The sequence below is a fragment of the Hyla sarda genome, chromosome 7 (genome assembly GCF_029499605.1).
Source record: "Hyla sarda isolate aHylSar1 chromosome 7, aHylSar1.hap1, whole genome shotgun sequence".
In the NCBI taxonomy this organism is placed as follows: Eukaryota; Metazoa; Chordata; class Amphibia; order Anura; family Hylidae; genus Hyla; species Hyla sarda.
In genome coordinates this window covers 42,947,489-42,962,180 of record NC_079195.1, presented here as the reverse complement: position 1 = coordinate 42,962,180, position 14,692 = coordinate 42,947,489, and the positions used below count along the sequence as shown (strand labels likewise).

Here is a 14,692-nt window from a genome sequence, read left to right as displayed (position 1 = left end):
CCCCTCCAGTTGGTCGCACTAGACCATGTGAAATTATCTCCTACCCGGTCCGGGTATACCTATGCTCTCACCATGGTGGATCATTATTCCAAGTGGGTTGTCATTGTACCTGTCAAAGGTCTCACAACCAAGACAGTGGCTCAGATGTTCTACTCCAAATTGGTGTGAACCCTTGGGTATCCGGAGTCCGTCTTAACTGACCGTGAACAGGCCTTTCAGGCCCAACTCTTCCCAGAACTGTGTCAATTCCACAACTGCAAAAAACTTCGGACCACCGCCTATCACCCCCAGGGGAATGTATCAACCAAGTCTTCATCCACATGCTGCGCGCAGCCTCTGTATCAAGGCCAGAAGAATGGCCCGGTTATTGCCCGGGTTGTTGGAAATCGACAACAATACAGTACACTGTTCCACCGGATACAACCCATTCTTCTTGACGATGGGTCGACATGGGCAACTGCCGAAAGACCGAATGTTTGGATTGCAGGCCCCGATCAACAATTCTTAACAAGCATCCCTGGAGTGGGTCTCCAACCATCAGAGGAAGATTCACAAGGCCAAGGAGATTGTCAGCAAGAAAATGGGCGAGGCCCAACAAAGACAACAAGAAGACTATAACCGCCATGCCTTTGCCAAACCACTCAAGGTGGGCGATAAAGTCTAGCTACGGAAGTTCCAGAGAACTAACAAGTTAGACTCCATCTGGAAGACAGGACCCTATACGGTGACAGCCATACCATATCCTGAGTCCGATGTATACGAAGTACAGAAGCCTGGGTATGAGCCAGAAGTCGTCCACCAAAATCTTGTCAAGCTCTGTCTCATAGAAGATCTACTAGTGCTCCCAGCACCATCTCCTCCAGATGTCCAACCTGCAAGGGAGTATGTTCCTGGCGAGGGGATTCATCCATCCATGGATTTCCCCATGTTTTCTCTGAATCAGCCAGCATTCTTCTGTGTTTCTCCAACGCCGGGACTAGTTCAACCAGCGTTTGTCAACACGCATGTCCCAGTCCTGTCACCATTGGCTCCGGCCTATATACCTGTCTCCAGAGTGCTGACCATGTCTCCAATGTCTCCAGCACAAATGCCAGCGACCCTGAGTCCAGCAAATTCTGAACCAATTCCAGCTCCTGACTTCGCTGAAGAAGAGCCGGCTGAAGCTCCAGAAGTTCCAAGGGTTCCAGAATACCCAGAGGTGGTGTTGCACATATCCCAAAGGTCAACTCAGGGACAGTTACCATCTAGGTACCGAGAGTGATAGTATCTTTGTATATTTAGTCAGTCTAGCATAAATAATGCTAATGTCATATACATAGTGTTTTGTATATAAACTAGTTAATTGTCATGTCTAGTCAGGACTGTAGCTAAAATGTATATTATCCAGTCCATACATAGTCAGAAATGTGTAAATGTCTAACAATTTTTCCTGTCCATTGTGTACAGGGTACTCTACTGGCCAGAGGGTTCCCCTAAAGCATAGGTGAAACACGTATAGAGGCAGTGTTACCATGTATAGGTAATCTTGTAATATTGTTATATTGTCTAGAAATGTGCATAGTGCTCTGGGGAGAAGTAGCAATTGCCGGAGGGCCCCAGCAGCTAAGACATTTAGTAGAAAGCCTCCGGCAGCCCGATCTGTATCAAATGTGTTTGTGTATGCAGTTGCAAGATTCAAAAACTTCACACGTCTAACCAGCCCAATTATGAATACTAGAGATGAGCGAACTTTTGAAAAATTTGATTTGGCCGATTCGCTGAATTTTTCGGAATTTTTTTTTTAGTTTGATCCGAATTTATTCGTGGCGAATCTATATTAAAAACAATTATTTCTGGACTACAAAGAGCCTTAATAGGGGTGTAGAACACTTTGCTTTGTTCTAACACGCATATGGAGTGTGCTGGGGTAGTGAAATAATGCTGTTATTCACAATGACATGCAGATTACAGGCATCGCTTTTAGAATCACTGCCGCAGAGTTGCACAATGACAGAGCCTGGAGGTGGCATCAGTATGAGGAGACCATATGGTGGCTAAATGACACAGGGTGGAGGTGTTGGCAGCATGAGGAGACCATATAGTGGCTAAATGGCACAGCCTGGAGTTGGCAGCAGTATGAGGAGACTCTAGGGCTTCACAATACCTAAGATTAAAAGACAAATTTTGAAATTTAAATTGAAGATTTAGGGTGGCTAGTGTTACCATCAAAAATGTTTAGGCCCAGACCCAGGCCCAGTAGCATCAGTAAACCTTATATGGGCTGAATGACACAGCCTGGAGTTGACTGAAACATCAGGAGACCATATAGTGGCTGAATGGCACAGCGTGGAGGTGTTGGCAGCATGAGGAAACCATATATTGGCTGAATGACACAGCCTGGAGGTGTTAGCAGCATGAGGAGACCATATAGTGTTTGAATGGCACAGCCTAAAGTTGGCAGCAGCATGAGGAGACTCTAGGGCTTCACAATACCTAAGATTAAAAGACAAATTTTGAAATTTAAATTGAAGATTTAGGGTAGCTAGTGCTACCATCAAAAATGTTTATGCCCAGACCCAGGCCCAGCAGCATCAGTAAACCTTATATTGGCTGAATGACACAGCGTGGAGGTGGTGGCAGCATGAGGAGACCATATAGTGTCTGAATGGCACAGCCTGGAGTTGGCAGCAGCATGATAAGACACTAGGGCTTCACAATACCTAAGATTTAAAGACAAATTTTTAAATTTAAATTGAAGGTTTAGGGTAGCTAGTGCTACCATAACTCATTTTTAGGCCAAGACCCAGGCCCAGCAGCATGACACAGCGTGGAGGTGTTGGCAGCATGAGGAGACCATATAGTGTCTGAATGGCACAGCCTGGAGTTGGCAGCAGTATGAAGAGACACTAGGGCTTCACAATACCTAAGATTAAAAGATGAATTTTGAAATTTAAATTGAAGGTTTAGGGTAGCTAGTGCTACTATAAATCATTTTTAGGCCCAGACCCAGGCCCAGCAGCATGGCACAGCATGGAGGTGTTGGCAGCATGAGGAAACCATATAGTGTCTGAATGGCACAGCCTGAAGTTGGCAGCAGTATGAGGAGACACTAGGGCTTCACAATACCTAAGATTAAAAGACAAATTTTGAAATTTAAATTGAAGGTTTAGGGTAGCTAGTGCTACCATAAATCATTTTTAGGCCCAGACCCAGGCCCAGCAGCATCAGTAAACCATATATTCTCTGAATGACATAGCCTGGAGTTGGCTGAAGCATCAAGATACCATATAGTGTCTGAATGGCACAGCCTGGAGTTGGCAGCAGCATGAGGAGACACTAGGGCTTCACAATATCTAAGATTTAAAGACAAATTTTGAACTTTAAATTGAAGAATGAAGGTAGCTAGTGCTACCATAAAAAAAATTTAGGCCCAGACCAAGGCCCAGCAGCATCAGTTAACCATATATTGGCTGAATGACACAGCCTGGAGATGGCTGAAGCATCAGGAGACCATATAGTGTCTGAATGGCACAGCCTGGAGTTTGGCAGCAAGGTGGGGAGACACTAGGGCTTCACAATACCTAAGATTAAAAGATTAATTTTGAAATTTTAATTGAAAGGGTAGCTAGTGCTACCCAAAAAAATGTTTAGGTCCAGACCCAGGCCCAGCAGCATCAGCAAACCATATACTGTCTGAATGACACAGCCTGGAGTTGGCTGAAGCATAAGGAGAGCATATAGTGTCTGAATGGCACAGCCTGGAGTTGGCAGAAGCATTGGGGGCCCATTGAAATTTAAGATTTTTAAATAGAAATTTAAGATTTTTAACTTGAAATTGAGAAATTTGAAATTCAAATTTTAACTCCCAAGTTTTAGTATCCCGGGCCCCAGCGTGTGGGTACAAAGGACTAAATCTAACAAGGAGTCGCATGTCACATGGCAGCACAGTGACAGAGCCTGGAGGTTGCATCAGTATGAAGAGGACACATAGTTTCTGAATGGCACAGCCTGGAGTTAGCTGAAGCATGAGAAGAGACCATATAGTGGCTGAATGAGACAGCCTGGAGGTGGCATCAGTATGAGTAGACCATACAGTGGCTGTATGACTGCCTGGAGTTTCTGGCAGCATGGGGAGGCCATATAGTGTCTGAATGGCACAGCCTGTAGTTGGCTGAAGCATGCGAAGAGACCATATAGTGGCTGAATGAGACAGCCTGGAGGTGGCAGCAGCAGCGTCAGGAGTGAGAGTGACCCAGTGACAGAGTGGTGCGGTGGGTGGCAATACCAGTACCTGGTGACGAAGGTGGGTGAAAAAAGGTCTGATGCAGAGGAATGTTTGTAACTGGGGAGCAGCGCCTTAAATCTGTTTGGCACTATCCTTATTTGCGAAGTGTTGGTGTGGCACCATGGTCAATCTACTCTCATGCATCAGGCATTGGTGGTTGGAAATCCTGGCTGATACATGCCTGATTCATCTTCACAAAGGTCAGTCTCTCCACATCTTTTGTTCTCCTTGGGGTGACTATGGTCCCTGCTGCACTAAATACCCGCTCAGTGCATGCAAAGTTTTCTTCCCATTGTTAGGATGTCTTGCAAATGGGGGAACACTTTAGGAACTGCTTCACAACCAGATTGAACACGTGTGCCATGCAGGGCACATGGCTCAGCCTTCTCAGTCGCATTGCAGACAAGATGTTCTTCCCGTTGTCAGTCACCATGGTTCCCCTTTCCAGTTTTCGTGGAGTAAGCCATGCTCCGATTTCCTTACAAATTACTTTTAGCAGTTCCTCCCCTGTGTGACTCCGTTCGCCAAGGCAAAACATGTGAAGAACAGCGTGACACTGCCGTGCCCTGCACACATGGTATGCTAAAGGGCCACTGAGACTTGTCTATGCAGTGGAGACTGAGGACAGGGTGGAGGATGAGAAGGCGGAGTCACACACTGTCACAGGACCAACGGCCTGAGAGCATGGAGGAGGAAGCGGCGTGACCTGTCCAAGTTGGTGTTGTGGCTGTGCAGGAACCACATTCACCCAGTGAGCTGTAAAGGACATGAATTGTCCCTGACCGTAGTTACAGCTCCAGACGTCGGTGCTGACGTGCATTTTGGTTCACACCAATAGGCTCAAGGACTGGACTACCTTCTCTTCCACAAAATTGTGCATGGCTGGTGCTGCCTTCTACGCAAAGAAATGACGGCTTGGCACTCTCCACCTCGGTTCGACACAAGCCATCAGTTCTCTGAAAGGTGCAGAGTCCACCACTTGAAAAGGGAGGGACTGCAGTACCAGCAACTTGGACAGGAGCACATTCAGCTTCTGCGCCATTGGATGAGTGGGCGCATACTGTTGACTCTTGGACAGGCTTCGCCGATGGATTGTTGGCAGAATGGCTGACTAAAAGTAGGAGGAGCAGGAGCATCTGGAGCGACAGAAGGGGGTATGACACACAGTTTCCTTCAGCTGAGGTGGTGGAGCCTTGGCTGGCTGAAAGAGGGAGCAGCTGGCCACTGGGTGATGCAGCAGGCTGGACCACTACATTGGAGCCATGGTTCTCCCAGGCTGCTTTATGGTGGCGAAGCATATGTTGACGCAGGGCCGTGGTGCCAACATTGGGACCCCGGCCACGCTTCACCTTCTGCCGACACATCTTGCATGTGGCTATGTGAACCTCCTCCGGATTCTTGATGAAAAACTGCCACACCACCGAGTAGCTGATTTTCCCCCCAACAGTCCACACTAATTGACTGCTTCTGCTGCCGTCTCCAGGAACCCCTGTTCCATTACCTCCAGGAAAGGTAGGCTGCCATGAAGCATGTGGTCTCCCCCGGGCACGTTTGGCTCCATAATTTCCACTTCTGCCACCATGCTGACTGCCAACCATGCTACCACCTTGCTGTCTCAGCTGCTGCCTCACGGGGAACCTGCAACTCTCTTCTTCTGATTATGATGAAGCCCCTTCTGCACCCGGCTCCCAATAGCGATCGGATTCATCATCATCAACAAGTGTCTGCACGTCACTGATGTCCTCCTCAGGTTCCTCAACAGTGTCTGCTTCAGGACCCTGAACCCTGGCAACACCGCCTCCTCATCACTACTTGCCCGCCAAGTGGAGGAAGCGGCGGATGTCTCCTCCACTTCTTGGCTGGGCACTAGCTGCTGACTGTCCTCTATTAGATCATCCTTAGTGAATAGTGGAGCTGAACCCACAGCATAAGATACTTCTGTAGGGGAGGGAACAGCATAGGATAGAGGCAATGGGAGGACAGGGACTGTTCCCGGGCCATGCCAACTGAGGGTTGTGTCTGAGGAACCCACCGACTGTTGACTGGGGCTATCAGATGTCACTTGTGATGAAGTGGATGACCGTGTTAACCAATCAATGACGGCAGATGGGTTTCTGGTCGAGACACGACCGCTAGCTGATACCGGGAGCTCAGGCCTCTCACTGCGACTCCTGCTGCCACTCGCCCCTAGTCTGCTGCGACCTTTGCCTGATGAATTTAGGCCTCTGACACTCCTCTGTACACATCCTGGCACTTCCCTGCCTGACATACTTAGTGTGTATATGAGGGGAGTACAATACGCTTCACTACGCTTAAAACAGTATTTGTCTAGAACAGCAGCAGGTGTGTACTTTTGCCTGGACTTTCACAATATCTAGGCCATTGATAAATTAAGAGGTTTAAAATAGTACACTACGTAGAGGTAGGTATGTGGTAGGCACTTATGAGGGCAGAAAAATGCGCTACAGTACACTTAAAAAAGTATCTGAGTAAAAACACCAGCCGGTGAGTACTTTTGCCTGGACTTTCACAGTATCTAGGCCCTTGACAGATTAACAGGTACAGAATAGTACACTACTTAGATGTACGTGTGTGGTATGCACTTATGTGGGCAGAAAAATATACTGTATTAGTTTGAAGAAATATGTTCTGGATCCAGCAATTCCATAAAACTTAAATTTTATTTGTAATCCAAAGCATTAAAAATCTTGCAAATAATAAATCCCTGGATCAATGTTCCATCTAGTATACATAACCAGCAATGTTATTACTCTCCAGACATGCATCCAGACCCCTTTTGAACTCTTTTACAGAGTTCCCCATGACCACCTCCTCCGGGAGAGAATTCCACAGTCTCACTGCTCTTACAGTAAAGAACCCCCGTCTGTGCTGGTGTAGAAACCTTCTTTCCTCTGGACGTAGAGGATGCCCCCTTGTTATAGATACAGTCCTGGGTATAAATAGATCATGGGAGAGATCTCTGTACGGTCTCCTGATATATATATACATTGTTATTAGGTCGCCCCTAAGCCTTCTTTTTTCTAAACTAAATAACCCTAATTCTAATAATCTTTCTGGGTACTGTAGTCCTCCCATTTTCCCATCTTTGAACCCTCTCCAGCTCCACTATATATTTCTTGTACACTGGTGCCCAGTACTGTACACAGTATTCTATGTGTGGTCTGACTAGTGATTTGTACAGCGGTAGAATTATTTCCTTGTCGTGGGCATCTATGCCCCTATTGATGCACCCCATGATTTTATTTGCCTTGGCAGCAGCTGCCTGACACTGGTCACTACAGCTAAATTTACTATAAACTAAGACTCCCAAGTCCTTTTCCACATCAGTCGTCCCAAGTGTTCTCCCATTTAATACATAATCCCAGCCCGGATTTTTCCTTCCCATGTGCATTACCTTACATTTATCGGTGCTGAACCTCATCTGTCACTTCCCAGCCCAAACCTCCAACCTATCCAGATCCATTTGTAACAGTGCACTGTCCTCTATAGTGTTTACCGCTTTACAGAGTTTAGTATCATCTGCAAAGATTTCTACTTTACTATTCAACCCCTCTACAAGGTCATTGATAAATATATTAAATAGAACAGGACCCAAGGCGGACCCCTGTGGTACCCCACTAGTAACAGTCACCCAATCAGAATAAGAAGCATTAATAACCACCCTCTGTTTCCTATCACTGAGCCAGTTACTTACCCGCTTACACACATTCTCCCCCAGTCCAATCCCTCTCATTTTATGCACCAATCATTTATGTGGCACCATATCAAATGCTTTGGAAAAATCTAGATATATATGACATCCATTATAATACATTTGGCTTCACTCCCTTTCATGCTTATTTAAAAGCAAGCTCTGCCCAGTGGGACAAAAACTTTTTTTTTTAAATTGCACATTTTTGCACAAAGTTTGGGAGGTTTCTGCAAAAATTTGCTAATTTTTTTAAAGTCTAAAGCACATCTGTCCTAGCTTCATACATCCCCCTCAATATGTTGAGTTGTGGACTGGGAACTTAAAGGGGTTATCCAGGAATCGAAAAACAGAAAATTTTTCTTTCAAAAACAGGTAAATACATTTATGATAAACTGTTCTAAAACTGTTGATGCCCATTTTACTATTTTGTGATGATTTTTAATTATTTCCAATGTTTTTATTGGAAATTTACGCATCAGACCCTGACTAACAGGTTGTCAGATATCTGTTTAAATAGAACAAAGTGCTACTGATTTTAATAACTCTAGATGGCATTCATATCAATTACTTCATAGGCACATTTTATCCTTAAAGGGGTACTCCGCCAGAAAATATCTTAAGATGTCTAGGCATCCAGTGCACGGAGTGAACTCCACTCTGTGCCGGATGTCTGGCGACTACAGCCACCACGCCCCCTCCATTAATGTCTATGGGAGGGGGCGTGATGGCTACATAGTAGCTGTCACGTCCTCTCCCATAGACATGAATAGAGGGGGCGTGGTGTGACATCCCGAACAGCTTCCACGTTCCAGACTCCCCCGCTGCCGGCCCAGAGATTGCGGGGGTCCCCAGCAGCGGGACCCCTGCGATCTAACTGTGATGTCCCAGTACGGGATATGCTCCTACAGACCTGTTAGGTTGAGTCCTTGTACGTGCTCAGGGCTCACCTGCAGTGTTCCCCCATAATGTGTATAAGTTATATACTAAGGGTGAAGGACCTTTGATATGGTCACATGGTTGTTAGTCACATGATAAGGGTTGTCACATGTTTAAGTCATATGTTTTGTTACCCAGAGAGCACCAGGTGACCAGATGGCCCGTAGCTAGCCTATGGGCTCATTGCACAGCCCCCCTTTATAAGGAAGGGAGGAGCTGCAATCTCTCTTTTTTTTGCTCTTACACCGCTCTTAGATCCTGAGGTCCAGTCCAGATGTCTCAGAGCCAGTGTCCAGCACATCTGGAGGCCTCAACCTAAATTGCAGCCACAAGTCAGTAAGTCAAGTCATCTCTGTCTGCTGTCACTATCTTCAGTCAATTCAGTTATAGTCAGCTTGGCTGTGCTAGAGTTGTGTCAAGTCACTGCAAGTCCCAGCAAGCTGCGAGGTCCCTCCTGTTACTGGTCACCTCTCTAGGAACCTTACTGCCCTGTAAAGACTGTTATACCTGTTCAACTTCAGTAAAAGCTATTGTTAACTTTAACCTGGCCTTTGACTATTATTTACCCCTGCCTAACCTAGGACTAACGGGATTACCGTCACGAGCACAAAGTGGTTAATACCATCTGCCCCTGGGCAATACCATCTGCCCCTACACCACATAACATCTTACCCCCTTTCCTCTTAAAAAACAACACATTTAAAAAAAAATCTTTAATTTGTACACATGTTACAAAGTAATTCTAAAATACACAAAATACAAACCACAATTATACAGTAAGACAATGCATTGTCCCAAAAGGTTTATTAGCTAGATATGTTAAAATTCACTATGTAGAAATGAAAGGATAGCTGTCACTTCTAGAAGGAATGCTTTGTTTTTGCATATAGAACTCTGATATTGTCCATGAGGTAGATATAAGGTGATGATCTCCAACAAGCTGTTGCAAAACTATCTTCCAGCACTCCCTATAACAGTGTCTGCTGGAAGCTGTAGTTGTAGTAGAACAGTACCAGATCCAACCTATATTATCAAAATATCATAGCTGGATGAATTGTGGTAAAAGTTGAAACTATAAAGGGTAGTTGAAAGTGCACCACAACTTAAAGGGGTACTCCAGTGGAAAACTATTATTATTATTATTATTTTTATCAACTGGTGCCAGAAAGTTAATCAGATTTGTAAATTACTTCTATTTAAAAATCTTTATCCTTCCAGTACTTATCAGCTGTTGTGTGCTTTACAGGAAGTTTTTTTCTTTTTGAATTTCCTTTCTGTCTGACCACAGTGCTCTCTGCTGACACCTCTGTCCATGTCAGGAACTATCCAGAGTAGGAGCAAATCCCCATAGCAAAGCTATTCTGCTCTGAACAGTTCCTGACATGGACAGAGGTGTCAGCAGAGAGCACTGTGTTCAGACTGAAAAGAATTCTAGAAAGAAATACAACTTTCTGTGGAGCATACAGCAGCTGATAAGTACTGAAAGGATTAAGATTTTGAAATAAAAGGGATTTACAAATCTGTTTAACTCTGTGGCACCAGTTGGTTTAAAAAAAGTTGTTTTCTACCAGAGTACCCTTTTAACATAATATGACATTGGATAGGTACTCTAAGCCTTCTCCTCAAGCATGCCTCAAGCATATGTACAGTAATTCAATATATTCCATCAGCTTATTTTAGCACCGTAAGCTTTTATTTCTTCAGTGTTCTTTTAGGAAAGAAGGAACGTCCAAAGATTTCCAGCAGCTTGCCAAACTCCGAAGAGTCTTCTTACCAAGAAGGTCGGAGGAAGTTACATGAATGATTTTCCTGTTACTAAAATTTCATTGGCATTACATAAGATTGTTCGTCTCAGCTTATAATCCACTTAATATTTTCCTTCTGCTGGGAATTCTTTTCCCCCAAAGTTTAGATGGTGTCACATTATATCCTGGGTTTGCAGATGCTGATGGTCAGAGAGTCCTAAAAGAGTCCATCCTGTGGTCTGATCACACATCTACATCCTCCATGCCTCATAAAGACGTGCTATCCGTGTTCTCAATGCCAGCATCTTTGGCCATAGAGGCAAAATGTCCTTGACTTGCCAGAAGTTTTTCTGGGCTATTGTATTCTGCTATCCTTCCTGAGTCCAACACCATGACTCTGCAAAGAAGACGGAACGTAATTAATTTCTGCAGCTGAATTGTCAGATATTATTGACGAACCTCAGTTTATATGTTATATATCATGGACTTTTGGTTAAAGGGGTACTCCGGTGAAAACCTTTTTTCTTTTAAATCAACTGGTGGCAGAAAGTTAAACATATTTGTAAATTACTTCTATTAAAAAATCTTAATCCTTCCAGTACTTATTAGCTGCTGAATGCTACAGAGAAAATTCCTTTCTTTTTGGAACACTGATGACATCATGAACACAGTGCTCTCTGCTGACATCTCTGTCCATTTTGGCAACCATGCATAGCAGATGTATGCTAAGGGCAGCATGGTGGCTCAGTGGTTAGCACTGCTGCCTTGCAATGCTGGGGACTTGGGTTCAAATCCCACTAAGGACAACAATAAAAAAAAGTGTTATTATTATTATAATAACGTCAGCAGAAAGAACTGTGGTCGTGATGTCATCAGAGAGCATTCCAAAAAGAAAAGAATTTCCTCTGTAGTATTCAGCAGCTAATAAGTACAGGAAGGATTAAGATTTTTTAATAGAAGTAATTTACAAATATGTTTAACTTTCTGCCGCCAGTTGATTTAAAAGAAAAAAGGTTTTCACCGGAGTACCCCTTTAACACTCATTCTTTGGGGTCTGCCTAAATCACCATATCTTGATTAATTAGGAAACACTGTAGGGCAATGGCCTATCTATCCGATATGCAGAACACACATTTATTATGGGGCTTTTAGAGGGGAAAAACCAACCCTGATCTGCTTTCACTGTTTGCTGTGAAACTCTCATAGCAGTTACCTACAGCCACTACTAAAGTGATCTCCCTGCATTCAGATCTATATGCTTGCCACTGAGTTTAGCACTTTAAAGGGGTATTCCATGAAAAAAAAAAAATTTCATATGAACTGGCTCCAGAAAGTTAAACAGATTTGTAAATTAATTTCATTAAAAAAAATCTCAATCCTACCAGTACTTATCAGCTGCTGAAGTTGACTTGTTCTTTTCTGCCTGACAACAGTGCTCTCTGCTGACACCTCTGTCTGTCTCAGGAACTGTCCAGAGTAGCAGCGAATACCCATTGTAAACCTCTCCTGCTCTGGACAGTTCCTGAGACAGGCAGAGGTGTCAGCAGAGAGCACTGTTGTCAGGCAGAAAAGAACAACTCAACTTCAACAGCTGATAAGTACTGGTAGGATTAATATTTTTTAATAGAAGTAATTTACAAATCTGTTTATCTTTCTTGAGACAGTTGATCTGAAATAAATAGTTTTTCACCAGAGTACCTTTTTAATACCAGATTTATATGAAGCCGTAGGCTAAGTTCACATTGGTATTATTATTTTCCCATTGTTCTGCTCCATATACAGTGACCCCCCGCCCTACGATGGCCCCAACATACGATCATTTCAACATACGATGGCCTCTCAGAGGCCATCGCATGTTGAAGGCAGCATCAACATACGATGCTTTTGTAAGTCGGGGCCATCGCATAAACGGCTATCCGGCAGCGCAGACTGCTTCAGCTGCCACTGGATAGCCGTTTACGGTGCCCTATGTGGTCCACTGGCGATCACTTACCTGTCATCGGGCCTCCGGCGCGTCCTCTTCAGCGCTCTCCATCATCGTCATCACATCACTGCGCACGCTGTCCTGTCATCCATTAGGAGCGGCGTGCGTAGCGACGTGATGACGGCGACGGAGAGCGAGGATGCCGGGGAAGCAGAGGCCTTGCCGGAGCGTCGGGGACACCCCGGGGACACAGCGACAGCGATGGAGGGCGACATCCCAGGCAGCGGTGACGAGCGGTGACAGTCCGGAGCGGCGGGTACACGTGAGTATAACCTCCAATACCAATGGTCTTCAACCTGCGGACCTCCAGATGTTGCAAAACTACAACTCCCAGCATGCCCGGACAGCCGTTGGCTGTCCGGGCATGCTGGGTGTTGTAGTTTTGCAACATCTGGAGGTCCGCAGGTTGTAGACCACTGTCCTATACTTAACATTGCACGGATCCCTCAACATTTCAACAAACGATGGTCCATTTGGAACGGATTACCATGGTATGTTGAGGGACCACTGTATATAAGTTGTCACCCTGATTAGAAAACACCTCTCTGGACTATGGTCTATAGATGTCAATGATGTAAACATCTGACATAGCGATATCTGCTGTAATAGTGTTTAAGGATAAAGGTGTAATGAAAAGTATTGTTCTCACTTGTTACTGTCCATGATAGTGTGCAACCGATGGGCAATGGTCAACACCGTGCAATCTGCGAATTCACTGCGGATGGTCCTCTGGATTAAATCATCGGTCTCCAGGTCCACGGCGGCCGTGGCTTCATCCAGAATGAGGATTTTGGATTTCCGAAGCAGCGCCCGAGCCAGACACACCAGCTGCCTCTGACCGACACTGCAAGGTAAAGTAAATGCAAAGCAATTTATATCTTCAAAATATCGTTTTTGGGGACCGGACGGGGAATATAAAGGAGGTAGAGGGGCTCGGCTAGCCAACTCCCACCCTCCATTGCACAGAGCTGCACAATAGGAAAAGAAGAATAAATGGGCATAACTCTATAAAAAAAAAATATGCAACAGATTGATGTAAGTGAGGACTTATTTTTCAAAGCTATTCACCCGCACTATAGCCAAGTATATTGGGTTTAGCAAAAAATAAATAAAAAATAGAGAAAAAGAACACAGCCGCACATCCACAAATTGTATTTTGATCTACTTGCTTGTCAGCATAAATTCAAACACTAATAGGTTGTTAGTATATATTTATATTGGGTTTAGTGCGGGTGAACAGCCTGTCAGTTTCTCTTTAGAAAGACAAATGGACAAAAGGCGCTTCCTAGGATCAACTATGTTGCAAGGAGATATGTAAAGGGAGGAAACGTGCTCACCTGGTGAGGTTGTGCTAATTCAGGCACAACGCTTACAAAGGCATGTAGGAGTAGATAAAGCTGCTGCGGCTTCCCAAACCGAAAACATCGGTGTAGAATCAGGATAAGGAAAGGAGAGGGTGAAGCCGGGAAGTGGTGTCCGCACAGCCAAATGTCCGGTGGAGTCGGTATAAACTCTGGAGTCAACGGTAATTGTAGATCCAACTTTATTTCGTTCACACAACGCGTTTCTGGGTGTAAACCCTTTCATCAGGGGTGATCACGCCTGATGAAAGGGTTTACACCCAGAAACGCGTTGTGTGAACAAAATAAAGTTTGATCTACAATTACCGTTGACTCCAGAGTTTATACCGACTCCACCGGACATTTAGAAGCACGGACACCACTTCCCAGCTTCACCCTCTCCTTTCCTTATCCAGTTTCTCTTTAGGGAACACTCTGGGCAAAACTGATATGTTGTATTACACATGGTGCAGTGACTTAGGGGTGGGAACACCAAATACAGAATCCTTGTGTCATGCTCTGCCACCTCAAGACCTGCACTAGGCATTTAACGGTGTATCTCAGTATCTTGTGTGGAGTGTTACTTTAATTTTAAAAAATCCTCTTCGATTAACCATGGAAAAATAAGTGCTATTTGGCAAAGGGGTTGTGCAAATTGTTGTTTATTTCAGAATAATCAATCTCATGAGGAATTAAAGGGGTATTCCAGGA

The 14,692-nt window shown here is 44.7% G+C and overlaps 1 protein-coding gene across 1 annotated transcript in view; it reads right to left on the bottom strand.

Moving 5' to 3' along the window:
- Positions 1 to 10,422: 10,422 nt before the first annotated feature.
- ABCC2 (ATP binding cassette subfamily C member 2) overlaps positions 10,423 to 14,692 on the bottom strand; it is a 62,288-nt gene continuing 58,018 nt past the window's right edge. Inside the window, exons 31-32 of the mRNA XM_056528917.1 lie at positions 13,291 to 13,485; positions 10,423 to 11,054 (exon numbers count right to left, since the gene is read on the bottom strand). Coding sequence (XP_056384892.1) covers positions 10,925 to 11,054; positions 13,291 to 13,485 — 325 coding nt within the window. The 3' untranslated portion in view covers positions 10,423 to 10,924. The remainder of the gene's footprint in view (positions 11,055 to 13,290; positions 13,486 to 14,692) is intronic.